This window comes from Mercenaria mercenaria, chromosome 8 (assembly GCF_021730395.1).
Source record: "Mercenaria mercenaria strain notata chromosome 8, MADL_Memer_1, whole genome shotgun sequence".
NCBI classification, from domain to species: domain Eukaryota; kingdom Metazoa; phylum Mollusca; class Bivalvia; order Venerida; family Veneridae; genus Mercenaria; species Mercenaria mercenaria.
Genome location: NC_069368.1, coordinates 59,977,812 through 59,997,981, shown reverse-complemented (window position 1 = coordinate 59,997,981; position 20,170 = coordinate 59,977,812). Strand labels below are relative to the sequence as shown.

General features: G+C 40.6%; 1 protein-coding gene across 8 annotated transcripts in view; it reads left to right on the top strand.

Annotated features, from left to right (window-relative positions):
• LOC123565313 (peptidyl-glycine alpha-amidating monooxygenase-like) overlaps positions 1-20,170 on the top strand; it is an 82,398-nt gene that overhangs the window by 33,525 nt on the left and 28,703 nt on the right. For all 8 annotated transcript variants that reach the window (XR_008372075.1, XR_008372076.1, XM_053550074.1 and 5 more), the window contains exons 12-17: positions 6,602-6,654; positions 8,295-8,611; positions 14,219-14,360; positions 15,122-15,232; positions 15,774-15,986; positions 18,553-18,635. Coding sequence is in view for 6 of the 8 variants with exons in the window: in XM_053550074.1 (XP_053406049.1) it covers positions 6,602-6,654; positions 8,295-8,611; positions 14,219-14,360; positions 15,122-15,232; positions 15,774-15,986; positions 18,553-18,635 (919 nt within the window). In the remaining 2 variants the exon portion in view is untranslated. The remainder of the gene's footprint in view (positions 1-6,601; positions 6,655-8,294; positions 8,612-14,218; positions 14,361-15,121; positions 15,233-15,773; positions 15,987-18,552; positions 18,636-20,170) is intronic.

Sequence of the window (20,170 nt, the reverse complement as noted above, 5' to 3'; positions counted from 1 at the left end):
TGAACCACATGAATTGTTTGAGTGAGTCTACAGCCATGAACCACATGAATTGCTTGAGTGAGTCTACAGTCATGAACCACATAAATTTCTCAAGTGATCCTACAGCTGGGAACCACATGAATTGCACAAGTGATCCTACAGACATGAACCACATGAATTTCTCAAGTGATCCTACAGCCATGAATCTCATGAATTTCTCAAGTGATCCTACAGCCATGAACACACATGAATTGCACAAGTGATCCTACAGCTGGGAACCACATGAATTGCTTGAGTGATCCTACAGCTGGGAACCACATGAATTGCACAAGTGATCCTGCAGTCATGAACCACATGAATTTCTCAAGTGATCCCACAGCCATGAACCACATGAATTTCTCAAGTGATCCTACAGCCATGAACACACATGAATTGCACAAGTGATCCTACAGCCGGGAACTGCATGAATTTCTCAAGTGATCCTACAGCTGGGAACCACATGAATTGCACAAGTGATCCTACAGCCATGAACTACATGAATTTCTCAAGTGATCCTACAGCCTCGAACCACATGAATTTCTCAAGTGATCCTACAGCCAGGAACCACATCAATTGCTTTAGTGAGTCTACAGCCGGGAACCACATGAATTTCTCAAGTGATCCTACAGCCATGAACCACATGAATTGCTTGATCAAGTCTACAGCCAGGAACTGCATGAACTTCTCAAGTAATCCTACAGGTGGGAACCACATGAATTGCTTGAGTGATCCTTCAGCCATGAATCACATGAATTTCTCAAGTGATCCTACAGCCAGGAACCACATGAATTGCTTTAGTGAGTCTACAGCCGGGAACCACATGAATTTCTCAAGTGATCCTACAGCCATGAACCACATGAATTGCTTGATCAAGTCTACAGCCAGGAACTGCATGAACTTCTCAAGTAATCCTACAGGTGGGAACCACATGAATTGCTTGAGTGATCCTACAGCCAGGAACCACATGAATTGCTTGAGTGGTCCTACAGCCAGGAACCACATGAATTGCTTGAGTGGTCCTACAGCCATGAATCACATGAATTTCTCAAGTGATCCTACAGCCATGAACCACATGAATTGCTTCAGTGATCCTACAGCCAGGAACCACATGAATTGCTTGAGTGGTCCTACAGCCATGAACCACATGAATTGCTTGAGTGAGTCTACAGCCAGGAACCACATGAATTGCCTGAGTGATCCTACAGCCATGAATTACATGAATTGCTTGAGTGAGTCTACAGCCGGGAACCACATGAATTGCTTGAGTGGTCCTACAGCCATGAACCACATGAATTGCTTGAGTGAGTCTACAGCCAGGAACCACATGAATTGCCTGAGTGATCCTACAGCCATGAATTACATGAATTGCTTGAGTGAGTCTACAGCCAGGAACTGCATGGATTTCTCAAGTGATCCTACAGCTGGGAACCACATGAATTGCTTGAGTGAGTCTACAGCCAGGAACCACATGAATTGCGTGAGTGATCCTACAGCCATGAATTACATGAATTTCTTGAGTGAATCTACAGCAAGGAACTGCATGAATTTCTCAAGTGATCCTACAGCTGGGAACCACATGAATTGCTTGAGTGAGTCTACAGCCAGGAACCACATGAATTGCCTGAGTGATCCTACAGCCATGAATTACATGAATTGCTTGAGTGATTCTACAGCCAGGAACTGCATGGATTTCTCAAGTGATCCTACAGCCATGAACCACATGAATTGCTTGAGTGAGTCTACAGCCGGGAACCACATGAATTGCTTGAGTGAGTCTACAGCCATGAATTACATGAATTGCTTGAGTGAGTCTACAGCCAGGAACCGCATGAATTGCTTGAGTGGTCCTACAGCCAGGAACCGCATGAATTGCTTGAGTGGTCCTACAGCCATGAACCACATGAATTGCTTGAGTGGTCCTACAGCCAGGAACCGCATGAATTGCTTGAGTGGTCCTACAGCCAGGAACTGCATGAATTGCTTGAGTGAGTCTACAGCCATGAATTACATGAATTGCTTGAGTGAGTCTACAGCCAGGAACCACATGAATTGCTTGAGTGGTCCTACAGCCAGGAACCACATGAATTGCTTGAGTGAGTCTACAGCCAGGAACCGCATGAATTGCTTGAGTGGTCCTACAGCCAGGAACCGCATGAATTGCTTGAGTGAGTCTACAGCCAGGAACCGCATGAATTGCTTGAGTGGTCCTACAGCCAGGAACCGCATGAATTGCTTGAGTGAGTCTACAGCCATGATCCACATGAATTGCTTGAGTGAGTCTACAGCCAGGAACCACATGAATTGCTTGAGTGAGTCCTACAGCCAGGAACCACATGAATTGCTTGAGTGAGTCTACAGCCATGAACCACATGAATTGCTTGAGTGAGTCTACAGCCAGGAACCACATGAATTGCTTGAGTGAGCCTACAGCCAGGAACCACATGAATTGCTTGAGTGAGCCTACAGCCAGGAACCACATGAATTGCTTGAGTGGTCCTACAGCCAGGAACCACATGAATTGCTTGAGTGAGTCTACAGCCATGAACCACATGAATTGCTTGAGTGAGTCTACAGCCAGGAACCACATGAATTGCTTGAGTGGTCCTACAGCCAGGAACCACATGAATTGCTTGAGTGAGTCTACAGCCATGAACCACATGAATTGCTTGAGTGAGTCTACAGCCATGAACCACATGAATTGCTTGAGTGGTCCTACAGCCAGGAACCGCATGAATTGCTTGAGTGAGTCTACAGCCAGGAACCACATGAATTGCTTGAGTGAGCCTACAGCCAGGAACCACATGAATTGCTTGAGTGAGTCTACAGCCATGAACCACATGAATTGCTTGAGTGAGTCTACAGCCAGGAACCACATGAATTGCTTGAGTGGTCCTACAGCCAGGAACCGCATGAATTGCTTGAGTGAGTCTACAGCCAGGAACCACATGAATTGCTTGAGTGAGTCTACAGCCAGGAACCACATGAATTGCTTGAGTGGTCCTACAGCCAGGAACCACATGAATTGCTTGAGTGAGTCTACAGCCAGGAACCGCATGAATTGCTTGAGTGGTCCTACAGCCATGAACCACATGAATTGCTTGAGTGAGTCTACAGCCATGAACCGCATGAATTGCTTGAGTGGTCCTACAGCCAGGAACCACATGAATTGCTTGAGTGAGTCTACAGCCAGGAACCGCATGAATTGCTTGAGTGGTCCTACAGCCATGAACCACATGAATTGCTTGAGTGAGTCTACAGCCAGGAACCGCATGAATTGCTTGAGTGGTCCTACAGCCAGGAACCGCATGAATTGCTTGAGTGGTCCTACAGCCATGAACCACATGAATTGCTTGAGTGGTCCTACAGCCAGGAACCGCATGAATTGCTTGAGTGGTCCTACAGCCATGAACCACATGAATTACATGAGTGATTCACATGAATTGCTTGAGTGGTCCTACAGCCATGAACCACATGAATTGCTTGAGTGGTCCTACAGCCATGAACCGCATGAATTGCTTGAGTGGTCCTACAGCCAGGAACCACATGAATTGCTTGAGTGAGTCTACAGCCAGGAACCACATGAATTGCTTGAGTGAGTCTACAGCCATGAACCGCATGAATTGCTTGAGTGGTCCTACAGCCAGGAACCACATGAATTGCTTGAGTGAGTCTACAGCCAGGAACCGCATGAATTGCTTGAGTGGTCCTACAGCCATGAACCACATGAATTGCTTGAGTGAGTCTACAGCCAGGAACCGCATGAATTGCTTGAGTGGTCCTACAGCCAGGAACCGCATGAATTGCTTGAGTGGTCCTACAGCCATGAACCACATGAATTGCTTGAGTGGTCCTACAGCCAGGAACCGCATGAATTGCTTGAGTGGTCCTATAGCCATGAACCACATGAATTACATGAGTGATTCACATGAATTGCTTGAGTGGTCCTACAGCCAAGAACCACATGAATTGCTTGAGTGGTCCTACAGCCATGAACCGCATGAATTGCTTGAGTGGTCCTACAGCCAGGAACCACATGAATTGCTTGAGTGAGTCTACAGCCAGGAACCGCATGAATTGCTTGAGTGGTCCTACAGCCATGAACCGCATGAATTGCTTGAGTGGTCCTACAGCCATGAACCGCATGAATTGCTTGAGTGGTCCTACAGCCATGAACCGCATGAATTGCTTGAGTGGTCCTACAGCCAGGAACCACATGAATTGCTTGAGTGAGTCTACAGCCATGAACCGCATGAATTGCTTGAGTGGTCCTACAGCCAGGAACCACATGAATTGCTTGAGTGAGTCTACAGCCAGGAACCGCATGAATTGCTTGAGTGGTCCTACAGCCATGAACCGCATGAATTGCTTGAGTGGTCCTACAGCCAGGAACCGCATGAATTGCTTGAGTGAGTCTACAGCCAGGAACCGCATGAATTGCTTGAGTGGTCCTACAGCCATGAACCGCATGAATTGCTTGAGTGGTCCTACAGCCAGGAACCGCATGAATTGCTTGAGTGAGTCTACAGCCATGAACCACATGAATTGCTTGAGTGAGTCTACAGCCATGAACCGCATGAATTGCTTGAGTGGTCCTACAGCCATGAATTACATGAATTGCTTGAGTGAGTCTACAGCCGGGAACCACATGAATTGCTTGAGTGGTCCTACAGCCATGAACCACATGAATTGCTTGAGTGAGTCTACAGCCAGGAACCACATGAATTGCTTGAGTGAGTCTACAGCCAGGAACCGCATGAATTGCTTGAGTGGTCCTACAGCCATGAACCACATGAATTGCTTGAGTGAGTCTACAGCCAGGAACCGCATGAATTGCTTGAGTGGTCCTACAGCCAGGAACCGCATGAATTGCTTGAGTGAGTCTACAGCCATGAACCACATGAATTGCTTGAGTGAGTCTACAGCCAGGAACCACATAAATTTCTCAAGTGATCCTACAGCCATGAACCACATGAATTGCTTGAGTGAGTCTACAGCCAGGAACTGCATGAATTGCTTGAGTGAGTCTACAGCCAGGAACCACATGAATTGCTTGAGTGAGTCTACAGCCAGGAACCGCATGAATTGCTTGAGTGAGTCTACAGCCAGGAACCACATGAATTGCTTGAGTGAGTCTACAGCCAGGAACCGCATGAATTGCTTGAGTGGTCCTACAGCCAGGAACCGCATGAATTGCTCGAGTGAGTCTACAGCCATGAACCACATGAATTGCTTGAGTGAGCCTACAGCCATGAACCACATGAATTGCACAAGTGATCCTACAGCCATGAACCACATGAATTGCTTGAGTGAGTCTACAGCCATGAACCGCATGAATTGCTTGAGTGGTCCTACAGCCATGAACCACATGAATTGCTTGAGTGGTCCTACAGCCATGAACCACATGAATTGCTTGAGTGGTCCTACAGCCATGAACCGCATGAATTGCTTGAGTGGTCCTACAGCCAGGAACCGCATGAATTGCTTGAGTGGTCCTACAGCCATGAACCACATGAATTGCTTGAGTGAGTCTACAGCCAGGAACCGCATGAATTGCTTGAGTGGTCCTACAGCCATGAACCACATGAATTGCTTGAGTGAGTCTACAGCCAGGAACTGCATGAATTGCTTGAGTGAGTCTACAGCCATGAACCGCATGAATTGCTTGAGTGGTCCTACAGCCATGAACCACATGAATTGCTTGAGTGGTCCTACAGCCATGAACCACATGAATTGCTTGAGTGGTCCTACAGCCATGAACCACATGAATTGCTTGAGTGGTCCTACAGCCAGGAACTGCATGAATTGCTTGAGTGAGTCTACAGCCAGGAACCACATGAATTGCTTGAGTGGTCCTACAGCCAGGAACTGCATGAATTGCTTGAGTGAGTCTACAGCCAGGAACCACATGAATTGCTTGAGTGAGTCTACAGCCAGGAACCGCATGAATTGCTTGAGTGGTCCTACAGCCAGGAACCGCATGAATTGCTTGAGTGAGTCTACAGCCATGAACCGCATGAATTGCTTGAGTGGTCCTACAGCCAGGAACCGCATGAATTGCTTGAGTGGTCCTACAGCCAGGAACCGCATGAATTGCTTGAGTGGTCCTACAGCCATGAACCACATGAATTGCTTGAGTGGTCCTACAGCCATGAACCACATGAATTACATGAGTGATTCACATGAATTGCTTGAGTGAGTCTACACCCGGGAACCACATGAATTGCTTGAGGGAGTCTACAGCTGGGAACCACATGAATTGCACAAGTGATCCTACAGCCATGAACCACATGAATTACATGAGTGATTCACATGAATTGCTTGAGTGAGTCTACAGCCAGGAACCACATGAATTGCTCAAGTGATCCTGCAGGTGGGAACCAGATGAATTGCTCAAATGAGCCTTGTTGCTTATGTCACTTGGTCAAGCAATGTTTCACTGTAGTAGAAAATTAAAGTTAGTGAAAACAAGTATAACTATGCATATCCCATTTAGCATCTGCCTTCATCACATCATGTATAGCTCAAAAAGAAATGTTTCTTTGTATCTGTGTAATTACATACATTTCTCATTTGTATATTCCAGGCAGCAAGATGTACTTATAATTCAACTGGGAGATATAGGGCCACAGAAATAGGGTACGTAAAGTGTCCTCTTTTTATCATTCTCTTGCTATATATTGGTAGCTTGCTTTTTGTTTTGAAGGGACATTCCTGAAATTTGGAAATAATTCGAAACAGTGTCTTTTTAGTGTCTTTTGAACATTAATGTTAGTACTGACTGAGTTAAATTATACTAATTAATTTAGCTCAGTTGTGATGAAAGCTTGAAACTTACTTGAATCACTCTGGAGTCTGCCTTCTGAAAAACCAGTACTTGTGTCAATTTAGAAGGCATGGTCATGACCCAATTGGGGCTTGAACCCATCATGTCTGGATTGAGCGCCGGCACAGTAACCACTAGACCACCATTTCCCTTTTAATATTGATTGAGTGGACATTTAATTACTTTGATATATAGTACATTGTACATCCAAAATCTTTCTATTTTAAATCACATTGCATTTTTGTGGGACTATTTATCTTTATGATGTTGCAAGTTTTCTAAGTAACAGTAATGGTATTTATGTGTTGGTATGATAGGCTGAGTCTGTTGACCCATAATATGAAAAGAGATACATGAATGATTTTGTCATTAGGTACTGGGACAATAAAGTTCAGATTATATTATAGCTTTAATCTGATAGAAGAATTTGACTGCCGGACTTGCCCATCACTGTTATCAAGTATGTGCATATTTGCTCTTGGTTTTGCCATATTGGAATGTTTTGTGGCATCTGTTTCTTTGAAGACTATTGTTGGTAGACATATGAGTATTATATGCAGTAAAAATATAAACCTTTAGAGGATTTTTGTTCTCTAAGGTGATTGGCCGAAGACAATATGCCTTTTCATCCTGTGTTTCTGATTTATGTGTGGCTTCATTGTCTTGTGGGGCCCGCCCGCTTAGCTCAGTAGGTAAGAGCGTTGGTCTACGGACCTCTGGGTCGCGAGTTCGATCCTCGGGTGGGGCGTATGTTCTCCGTGACTATTTGATAAACGACATTGTGTCTGAAATCATTAGTCCTCCACCTCTGATAATTCATGTGGGGAAGTTGGCTGTTACTTGTGGAGAACAGGTTTGTACTGGTACAGAATCCAGGAACACTGGTTAGGTTAACTGCCCGCCGTTACATGACTGAAATACTGTTGAAAAACGGCGTTAAACCCAAAACAAACAAACAAACAAACATTGTCTTGTGGAGAAAAGATTAATTCTACTGACGAAATAAAGAACACTGCCCTAACAGAAATACTGTAGTAAACTACCCCGATAACAACAAGAAAGTGTGCCCCACTCCAATAATGGTTCCATGATTAGAATTAAACAAATTCAAAACTCTTTGTTATCATAGAGTTATAATTTGTGTCACTCAGTTAATACTGTATGACCCCTTTATATATCTAGGATAAAAGCTTATTTGAGCCGTGCCATGGGAAAACCAACATAGTGGGTGTGCAACCAGCATGGATCCAGACCAGCCTGCGCATCTGCGCAGTCTGGTCAGGATCCATGCTGTTCGCTAACAGTTTCTCCAGTTCCAATAGGCTTTAAAAGCGAACAGCATGGAGCCTGACCAGACTGCGCGGATGCGCAGGCTGGTCTGGATCCATGCTGGTCGCACACCCACTATGTTGGTTTTCCCATGGCACGGCTCATTTACATGCATGTATTTTAGGTCCACAGCCAATGACGAGATGTGTAACTTCTACATCATGTATTACATGAACAGCTCAATGGAAAATAAGCGAGGTCAAGATACATGTTATCAAAACAAGCAACAACAGGTATTCAGAAACATTCCAGCAGGCTCGGACGTTCCTTTACCACCAAACCCAGCACTAGAGGGCGAAGCAATGTCACATCATCATCACCATGGTATGGGAGGTTCCAATGATGAAGATTTGGATCATGGAAAAATAGATGAACCTCAGGTTGACAATGAAAGACCACAAGTGGATTTCCATGGCAATGTACCAGACACAGAAAATCCTGGTAATGGAATTTTAAGAAATAGTTACGGGTCTCAGGGAAAATTAGCTACCTCATTTGGTGACAGTCTTTTGGATGACGTTTATGGAAGTAATAGTCAGGGCTATAGAAATAAAGGTTCGGGGTATTCGGGTCTAGAAATGCGCCGACCACCATCTTATTTGATGGATTATCCTGGATTAGATGATTATTATAATGAAGTAATACGTCAACGGAGTAGGAATAGATTAAAGAAGCCCATTTATGATATATATGACAGCCCCGATTATGATGTTGAGTTTTCCGAATTTCCAAAAAAGTCGTACCCTACCTTGAGTCGTAATCGTAACAAATTATTTAATGATAAATATGATGAGTTTGCTGCCAGTGCAAGTTCTGATCAGCCTAATTCAGAAGTGAAAAGTTTTCCTTCAAAGTCTGAAAGTCTCTCTAGAGATGGTGTTGCCAAGGTAACCCAGAAACAGAACCAATCAGAAGAAGGCTTACATGGTACTGATACATCGTCTGAAGGTATTTTTAGATGAGCCAGTGGTTATTGTCAGTATCTTGCCTGTGTTTCCTCGCTTTTTATAGATTTTTTTTACTCAAAAGTTGTTGTGTGTTACAGTAGCTTATGAAGTCTTCTTTGTATAGCATGCATTGTCTTCAAAGTAAAGGAAATTATTATTTATTATAAAGGCTAAATCAGCGAGGTCAGCTGTGTTTAGTCAGATGGTAGGGTGTTGAATAATATGTCTTCTATGACATGCGAAATTAATTTTGTTTTCTTTTTTCACAGACAGTCGTTTTACAGTACAGTAAATTGCTGATACTGAAGTCATTGAAATTTAAAAAATGCCTTGCCATCCATTATTTATATCAGTCAGTAAATTTGAAAAATTGTTAAATTAGAAAAAAATGCATCATTTTCATGATTTTTATTATAATACTTTTGAGGCAGTCTGATTTGGTAAGCCCATTTTGGGTGTACTATTAATAATATAGTTAAGGGTTCCTGGTACGTAGGATTAGAACTGGCATTCCCTGGTGGGGCTCTTTTTTTGATTTCTGCTTCAAGTTATAGATAGTTAGGAATACGGTCGTGGGATGAACCTCCAAGTATTTGAGTAAGCTGAATACATTTATCTGGGTTTTAAGGGTATAAATACTGCATAATTCCTTTTTCTTGTTGAAAATTGGTATCTTGAATCTAAGGGATGGAGTGTTTTACTTTGAGTTAGCTGAAATTTGTATTTAAATGGTATTTTGTGCACATTTTTTTGGGACGGGACTTGAAGATTTCTTCAAGGTAGCAGGAATTTTGAGATAAGAGAGTTCGAGATATTGAGTTTTAACTGTGTATGTTTTTCACATACATTTATTCAGCAGGGTTAACGTAGAATAACGTCCAGAAAATACCTGTTTAGCACATTCCCTATAATTAAGATTAAATACTGTTAGAATTGGACTAAAATTTCAAAACAGACACAATACCAATTTGTATGCAAGTTTCTCTTTCTTTAGTTTAGTGCTGCAAGAAATTATCTATTTTATTATATTTTATTATTTGTTTAAATTTTCTGCTAACTTTATGTTTGTTTGCATGTTTCAGATGTAGAAAAAATCTTGTTCTTTTGTCAATTCCGTAAAAAATATACAACAGCTTTGAATTTTAGTTGTCAAAAAAGGGTCAATGTACAATACTGCAACATTTTGTAGTGCTTGGTTCTGGCATCCTGCGGGTTTGTAGGTGACTATATCATTGGTCAGAAATGTTGTGTTTCAAAATGTTTACATCTTTTTTTAAGGTACCAGTGGTGAACCTGTAGTGACAATTGGTAATTTCTGTTTGTTTACGTATGCTGAAGGATGCCAAAATTGCATATGAGCCGCACCATGAGAAAACCAACATAGTGCATTTGCAACCAGCATGGATCCAGACCAGCCTGCACATCTGCGCAGTCTGGTCAGGATCCATGCTGTTTGCTTTCAAAGCTTATTGCAATTAGAGAAACTGTTAGTGAACAGCATGGATCCTGACCAGACTGCGCGGATGCGCAGGCTGGTCTGGATCCATGCTGGTCGCAAATGCATTATGTTGGTTTTCTCATGGCGGGGCTCATACGGTAGCAGGGCTCCGGAAATTTTGATAACTAAATCGGTCCGAAACGAAAATCCTGACATCGGCGTTACCCCACCCACCGCATTCCCAATATTATATATTTTGTAAAACGTGATAGGGTAAAGAAATAAGCATGTCATGCATTAAAACTGAGTTACCAGTCACCGCGCGTTACCATACAATGAAGACAGTTATTCAGTGTTATGCGTGATCGTTACTTTGTTTAAATTTCGATGTTTTTCCGAGATAATACGAGGCATTGACACCGTGTGCGTAACTAGTCTAAAAGCCAACGCACGTGACTTCGATACCGTATACACGGCAGATTGTATACGGCAGATACTTTGTGATGTTTCCTCATTCTTTGACGGAATTCTATAAAATACAATGCGTCAGAGTGAGTTACACGACACATATTCTCTGCTAAACAGCTTCAGTATTTAAAGAATACTCTGCCGCGGACCGAATGTGTACGTTATTTGAACGCTGAGATCGAATTTCCCGCATGTATAGTACCAAAACGTCACGCGTGTTGGCCACGGATATTTCATTTCACTTACGTTGTACTTCAATAAGCAACTACATTTTATAAAGTTATATGTTCTCTTCTGATGTAAACAAAATTTCATTTTGAAACGTTTTTTAAAAGACCGATTTGATAAACAGTGCCACTCCGGTTTTCTGTATCATTCGTGGTTGCCCGTCCATTTTTTTTCTTTCTTGTACAGTCGGGTTGCAAAGACGATTTTCTGCATTTGTTTCAACTGGAGCCCCAGCAAATGAATCATGTAATTTTTTCAAATAAAGTAATTATAAAAATTATTTTTATCGGTTTTCCGTGTGATGTCTTATTAAATCAAAGACCTATAATGTACAATTATAGCTCTTTGATTAAATGCAGCGACAATTTGTTTGTTACCGTGATCAAACATAGCCTTTTGAAATAAACCATCCGTCGGATTCTAAATAAAAGAAGTGGATCCCCGTTGAAATGATTTGGATCCAGTCAGAAACGTTAGGAAACCAGTCAAAAATGTTTAATACACCGCAGTCGGCTGTCTGCAAACATTAAAGGATGTGCCGCGCGAGCACTGATTGCGTCACGCGCTCATTACGGACCGATTATCAAAGTGACAGTCAGACCGATTGACACGTTTATTGATTATCTGAAGGTGCGACCAACAATTTCCTACTTGGCAGATGATTGTGTATTGAGATATCAGACCGAAATTTATACTTTTCTCCATTTTTACGGGACCGATTTTTTTCGTTTTTTCACTTCACGAATCGGTCTGAAAAGTCAAAAATCGGTCCAAAACCGACAAACCGGCAAATTTCCGAAGCCCTGTACGGTAGTTATACAATGGCACAGAAGTTACAGATTGTCGTAACCGGTCCAGTACCTTAAATGTTGAAATCTTAAATATCTTTACCTTCTTTTTGTTAACATCATCTTTAAGTTAGTTGTTTCATATTCAACTGGTGAAAAAACAGCTCTTTTTCTGGTTTATAAAATTTCATCGAGAAATTGATATTTCAGTACATGTATGCATTGCTGGTAATTTGTAGATATCCCTTAATGCAAGGGGTATGTTCAAAAATTTGTTCATTTTTTAGAAGCCATTGCTCTTTGTAAGTTAGTAAAAAGGGACAGCAATGTTGCAAACTTTTATTTTTTAAAAGGCACCCAAAGAAATTGTTTCATATACTTGTATGCATACATGTAGAAAAATTCAACATCTTGTTTTATGCAACAGTTAGCATAAATCTGTGGAATTTTATTGGGTAAAGCAAAATCCTTACTGGCTATGTTTGCATGCTTATTATAACTGTATTCAAGGGTTGATCTCTATGGTAGATATCAGTATGTTTTGGTTAGATATAAAATTTGATCTACTTTCATATCTTTAATATCTTTCATAAAAAAATAAAAAAAAATTCATAGGGGTCTAATTATCGTAGATTTTGTGGTTTTGTCAATCTATGTAATTAAATCCGAATGAACAAAGAAACTTGTCATTTTTATGCCCCCGGCATCTACTGATGTGGGAGGCATATAGTGATTGTCGTGTCCGTCCGTTTGTTCGTCCACCCGTCCGTACGAGGTTAACCAAATGGGACTGTTTCGTCTAGCATCAATACCCCTTACTAGAAAGACTTGATACTAATGCAGATGAAACCTGTGACCATTCCTCATCTTCAGACATCAGCGGACCTCAGTTTGACCTTGACCTTGACCTCATTTTGGACTTAGGTTGCTTTATATGGGCCATCTCTTGGTTAACCAAATGGGACCGTTTCGTCTAGCATCAGTACCCCTTACAAGAATGAATTGATACTAATGCAGATGTAACCTGTGACCATTGCTCATCTTCAGACATCACCTGACCTCAGTTTGACCTTGACCTTGAACTTGACCTCGTTTTGGACTTAGGTTGCTTTGTATCGACAAGGATGCCACCGGGGGCATCAAGCGTTTATTGAACGCAGCTTCTTGGGTTTTTTTTTAAGATATGCCTTAGCAAAAGATTGGTATACTAAATGATATATCTTACGTAATAAAAAAAGGGAGGCATACTATGTATTAGATATATAGTTTGTTTGAAATTTTATAATTGACTTGTCCCTTATTATTATAAAGAGAAATTGAAGTTTCTTACTTCTTTAAATGGCCATACATGATGAAAACTGGTACATATATTAACAATGATAATGTTAGCTAAAGGCTCATTGTCACAGGGCAAAAATTGTTCAAAATGACTTTTTGCATTTTTTTTTTCTCAGAAAACGTTATCATTGTTATATATTTAAGTGTTTATAGCTCATGGATCTGTATTGTATTCTAGATACGTTAATTCTACCTGTGAACAGGTACTAATTCAAAATAAATTGCCAGACTATTTACCGCTGTATATAGTTTCATGACTTTATTGGGTATAACTCCTAAATGGTGAAAAACACACCGACGGGTTCTTTTTTTCTCTCTCTAATATCAAACTATAGGTCGTTAAAGCTACTCACCCACAGTTTGGATGAAATTTTTCAACATGTTCATTCCCACCAAGTTTGACATAGAATATATATGAGACACTGAAAAATGATTAAGTGGGTGAAAATAAAAGTTAGATATTGGTAAAAGTGCAAGAAGAAGGTAAATTTTCTGCATTATTTCAAAAACATAACATTGCAATGGTTTACTACCTTTTGCACAATATTTTTTGGTTATTTACTTGAATTTCTGGCAAAAATCTTTTGTCAATAAGTTTGTACCACTAGTCACTTTCAGAGTACTCACTTTTAATGGATTTTTGAGAGGAATTATTTTTTGCAGAAATGTGTGGGTTAGTCCCTTTAAATCAGTGCAAGTAATTATATCTTATTTTACAGCTCATGCTTGTGGTTTTGTTTGTATCACAATAAGAAACTATCAATCTCTGACATATCTCATTTAAAGGTAGTTAATATAATCTGTCAAAATAATTTTGTAATTGCTGTTGATTATTTACCAGAGGTGAAGTTGAACAAGGACTTAGAGCTAGAGTTTGTATCTGAGGTGGGTAACCTGGAAATTGGTCAGGTTGGTGGACTGGCTGTGAACCGTGCAGGAGACCTGTATATATTCCACAGAGGATCAGTCATCTGGAACCAGCTGTAAGTTCAGTATAACATAATGACACATCTGAAAAATACAAGAGCCGTGCCATGAGAAAACCAGCATAGTTGGTTTGTGACCAGCATGGATCCAGACCAGCCTGCGCATCCGCGCAGTCTGGTCAGGCTCCATGCTGTTCGCTTTTAAAGCATATTGGAATTGGAGAAACTGTTAGCGAACAGCATGGATCCTGACCAGACTGCGCGGATGCGCAGGCTGGTCTGGATCCATGCTGGTCGCACACCCACTATGTTGGTTTTCTCATGGCATGGCTCACAAATTCTAACAGAGATAGACATTTACTTATAGTAGTGTATCAGTAAAATCACCATGGAAAGCCAGTTCTCTGTCTGATATTCAAATTTGCAAACATTGGTTGATTTTTAGACTGCTGTCAAATTGGTCTTGCTTAATTATGATACTACAAAAAATATCAGTATTTATCAGGTAATAATTTTTATGGACTTACGGTTCAATCTGCAGAATTAAATCCCAGTCACTTTCATTCTGTCTTCAGAAGTTGAAGTCAACAAGTTCTTATCCCCATGAAATGGCATTTTGGCCAGTCGTATGAAATTTCATGTTGCACAAAATCAAAATGTCACCGTACATATTGGTTGAATTTTGAGGTACTTGCTAGTAATTATTTTACATAAAGCTTGAAACATGTAAGACTGGTACAGTGGACTTATAGTTGGAAAATAGTATTAAGCTTAATGCAGGTACAATTGTATAAAAGATGTATAACCTTTATTTTCAGGTCATTCACACCATTGAATGTGTACACACAGCAGAACCTACCTGTAGAGGTGGATCCAGTTATTGTACTTGACAAGGATGGAACATTGAAGAAACACTTTGGTAAAAACAGGTACTAAACAATCTGTTATGTCATTCACTTGAAATGCAGTCTGTTTGATTTATATTCTAACATGGCTCGCTTTGATTTCCAGTTAAACAAAGAAGGAAATCAAGCTCTGTGTATTCTGTGATAAACAACGGTTGAGAGCATTATGACATAAATTATGACGACAAATTGCCACATGACGTCCGACACATTACTCCTCGGGTAAATGAAGTCCAGCATAATATTTATTAAAATATGTCAATGAGCTTGTCAGAATGAAAATCAAGGCCTTCTTGTGATTTATCGTCTAATCTACCACGGTTCATTGTTCAGATGCTTCAGTATTTAACCAATTCCTATGCATCTAAACTCTGAACCGTGGTAAATTAGACGATAAACCACTCAAAGGCCGAAAATTTACTGACTGAATAGCGAACAGTGCAGACCATGATTAGCCTGCATGGATGTGTAGGCTGATCATGGTCTGCACTGGTTGCAAAGGGAGAATCACTTGCTGCCATTAGGCTAAAGGTTAAATGAACAATAATATTTTCATGTTTTGCAGGTTTTATTTACCTCATGGTTTGAGTCTAGATTCTGAGGAGAATATCTGGTTGACGGATGTGGCCTTACATCAGGTGTTCAGGATTCCCCGGGGTGAGGAAACACCCGACATGACACTGGGTATCCAATTTGAGCCTGGCACTGACACTGAGCATTTCTGCAAACCATCAGATGTGGCCGTCCTCTCAACAGGCGAATTCTTTGTTTCTGATGGGTACATTTATTTTTAGCTTATGATACATTAGAGAGGTTGAAATTTTATACATGTCACCTAGGATATAGTTAGGAGTCATTTCTTAATTTGTTGAAAGTTATTGACATTGCTTAGAATGTTTATGTACAGTACTGATATTCTTATATGCATGTATCTGTTTAGTTACTTTTTATGCCCTGGGGTCAAAGACCTTGGGAGCATATAGTGTTTGAACTGTCGGCATCTTTCTGTCATTTCGTCATTCAGTCTGGTACACTTTCTTATATACTCAACTCTTCCTTTCTAATTCAAACAAAACTTGTACCTAATCAACCTGCAGTGGACATGTTATCAGGACTTCCATGTCTTTTTATTAGCTCACCTGTCACGAAGTGACAAGGTGAGCTTTTGTGATCGCGCAGTGTCCGTCGTCTGTGCGTCAGTGTGTCCGTCCGTCCGTGCGTAAACTTTTCCTTTTGACATCTCTAGAGGTCACATTTTTCATGGGATCTTTATGAAAATGGGTCAGAATGTTCATGTTGGTAAATTCTAGGCCAAGTTCGAAACTGGGTCACGTGCCATCAAAAACTAGGTCAGTAGGTCTAAAAATAGAAAAAACCTTGTGACCTCTCTAGAGGCCATAATTTTCAATGGATCTTCATGAAAGTTGGTCAGAATGTTCACCTTGATGATATCTAGGTCAAGTTCTATACTTGGTCACGTGCCTTCAAAAATTAGGTCAGTAGGTCTAAAAATAGAAAAACCTTGTGACCTCTCTAGAGGCCATATATTTCACAAGATCTTCATGAAAGTTGGTCAGAACATTCACCTTGATGATATCTAGGTCAAGTTCGAAACTGGGTCACGTGCCTTCAAAAACTAGGTCAGTAGGTCAAATAATAGAAAATCCTTGTGAGCTCTCTAAAGGCCATATTTTTCATGGGATCTGTATGAAAATTGGTCTGAATGTTCATCTTGATGATATCTAGGTCAAGTTCGAAACTGGGTCACATGCGGTCAAAAACTAGGTCAGTAGGTCTAAAAATAGAAAAACATTGTGACCTCTCTAGAGGCCATATATTTTACAAGATCTTCATGAAAATTGGTCAGAACGTTCACCTTGATGACATCTAGGACAAGTTCGAAACTGGGTCACGTGCCATCAAAAACTAGGTCAGTAGGTCAAATAATAGAAAAACCTTGTGACCTCTCTAAAGGCCATATTTTTCATGGGATCTGTATGAAAGTTGGTCTGAATGTTCACCTTGATGATATCTAGGTCAAGTTCGAAACTGGGTCATGTGCGGTCAAAAACTAGGTCAGTAGGTCTAAAAATAGAAAAACCTTGTGACCTCTCTAGAGGCCATATATTTCATGAAATCTTCATGAAAATTGGTCAGAATGTTCTCCTTGATGATATCTAGGTCAGGTTCGAAACTGGGTCACATGCGTTGTAAAACTAGGTCAGTAGGTCTAAAAATAGAAAAACCTTGTTACCTCTCTAGAGGCCATATTTTTAAATGGATCTTCATGAAAATTGGTCAGAATGTTTACCTTGATGATATCTAGGTCAGGTTCGAAACTGGGTCAAGTGGGGTCAAAAACTAGGTCAGTAGATCTAAAAATAGAAAAACCTTGTGACCTCTCTAGAGGCCATATTTCTCCATGGATCTTCATGAAATTGGTGAGAATGTTCAGCTTGATGATATCTAGGTCAGGTTCGTAACTGCATCGTGTGCGGTCAAAAACTAGGTCAGTAGGTCTAAAAATAGAAAATCCTTGTGACCTCTCTAGAGGCCATATTTTTCATGAGATCTTCATGAAAATTGGTGAGAATGTTCACCTTGATGATATCTAGGTCAAGTTTAAAAGTGGGTCACATGCCTTCAAAAACTAGATCATTAGGTCAAATAATAGAAAAACCTTGTGACCTCTCTAGAGGCCATATTTTTCAATGGATCTTCATGAAAATTGGTCAGAATTTTTTATCTTGATGAAATCTAGTTCACATGTGCTCTAAAACTAGGTCACTATGTCAAATAATAGAAATAACGACGTCATACTCAGTTCAACACTGGGTCATGTGGGGATAGGTGAGCGATTCAGGACCATCATGGTCCTCTTATTTACTAAATGCAGTTTTGTCAACATTTTTGTGTATATTTATAATATGCTTACTGTAACGTTCTTCACTTTTTAAACAGCTGTGTTAGGAAAAAAGGACATATTAAGTGATGGCTGGTGCATGCATTCATCTGTCCATCAGTGTGTCCAGTGTCTGTCATATTTCATGTCCTGAGCATAACGTAATAACCATTTAAGGTTTTGACTTAGACTTTGCATATAGATAGGTAGGAATGAGATGATGTGCAGAGTGCATTAACTGGGTTGGTTGGTCAAAGGGCAATGTCACAAATTGAGCTCGGGCATCAAATCTGTATATTGCCCGCTTTGCGGAGCTCTTGTTTAAGTTTATTCAGTTTGTGTTCAGAGCTGTAATAAAAATCTTAGACTTTTCACTACTACTATTAGAACAGAACATTTTGCATAAGATTTGGATAATTTATATTATTTAATACATTTACAGGTATTGTAACAGTAGGATAATGAAGTTCGACAAGAATGGTTACTTTTTGAAGCAGTGGGGTTCAGAGAGTGCCCATTATGGCTGTAAGTATATTTCTTGGATGAAATGTTGGCAAAACTGTTGACTGTTCATTTGGGCTTTAAATGTTTCGTTTGTTTGATATGAGCATTTTCAGCAGGGTTTCTGTTCTGTTATAGTAGTCAGTTAACTTACCCAGCAATTCTGGTTCTATAACATTATTGTCAGTATTGTTATCGTTCTCTTGTTATCGTTCTCTGCAAGTTAATGACAATTTTACCACTCAGATCCGAGATTGAGGATGCCTTAAGATAATTGGTCTTCAGGATCAGCGTGGAAAACAAGTGCCCCAACTAATGAGCGCCAACTTGAACAAAATGTGTTTGCCAATAAGTCCTCGGCCAAATTCGATAACTAGCCAAATCGGCCAAGGCACTTTGGAATTATGGCCCTTGAAACTTGTTTTTGATAATCAAAGCACTGAAAGTCTGATAAGGCAGTTGAGGTCTTGGACTACTATTCAGATGATTAAGCAGTTGTAGGAGACATGCGCTTTTCTCAAAAGCAGCGCTAGTTTTTTAGCTCATAAGAGCCAAAGGCTCATGGTGAACTTTTGTGACCGCTCAATGTCCGTCGTCCGTCGTGTGTCCGTCAACATTTTCTAAAAAAATCTTCTTCTTGAAAACCACTGGGCAGAATTACACTAAACTTCACAGGAATGATCCTTGGGTAGCCCCCTTTCAGAATTGTTCAAAGAATTGAATTCCATGCAGAACTAAGGAAAAACTTTAAAAATCTTCTTGTCCAAAACCGCATGGCGTAGAGCCTTGATATTTGGATTGTGACAATATCTAATGGTCCTCTATGAAGATTGTTCAAATTATGCCCCTGGGGTGAAAAGAGGCCCCGCCCCGGGGGTCCCAAGTTATATATAGACTTGTATAGGAAAAAGCTTTGAAAATCTTCTTGTCTGAAACCGCAAGACCTAGGCCTTTGATATTTGGTATGAAGCATTGCCTTGTGGTCCTCTGCTAAGATTGTTCAAATTATGCCCCTGGGGTAAAAAGAGACCCTGCCCCGGGGGGTCTCAAGTTTTACATAGACTTTAATAGGAAAACACTTTAAAAATCATCTTGCCTGAAACTGCAAGGCCTAGGCTTTTGATATTTGGTATGCTTCATTGCCTTGTGGTCCTCTAACAAGATTGTTCAAATTATGCCCCTGGGGTGAAAAGAGGCCCTGCCCTAGGGGTCCAAAATTTAATTTAGACATATAGGGGAAAAAAATAAAAATCTTCTTTTCTTAAAGTTCAAGGCCTAGGCCTTTGATATTTGGTATGTTGCATTGCCTAGTGGATCTCTAACAAGATTGTTCATATTATGCCCCTGGGGTGAAAGGAGGCCCCACCCTGGGGGTCACTTGTTATATGAGTTATATAGGAATAAATACTTAAAAAATTATCAGATCATATTTCCTAGACTGTTTGATTATAATCATCTGATGACCCCAAGCGTTTAGGAGTCACTTGACTGTGACCTTGACCTACTTACCTACTTTCATGTTTTTTAAGATACAGCCTTGAAATTTAGATGACATGTAC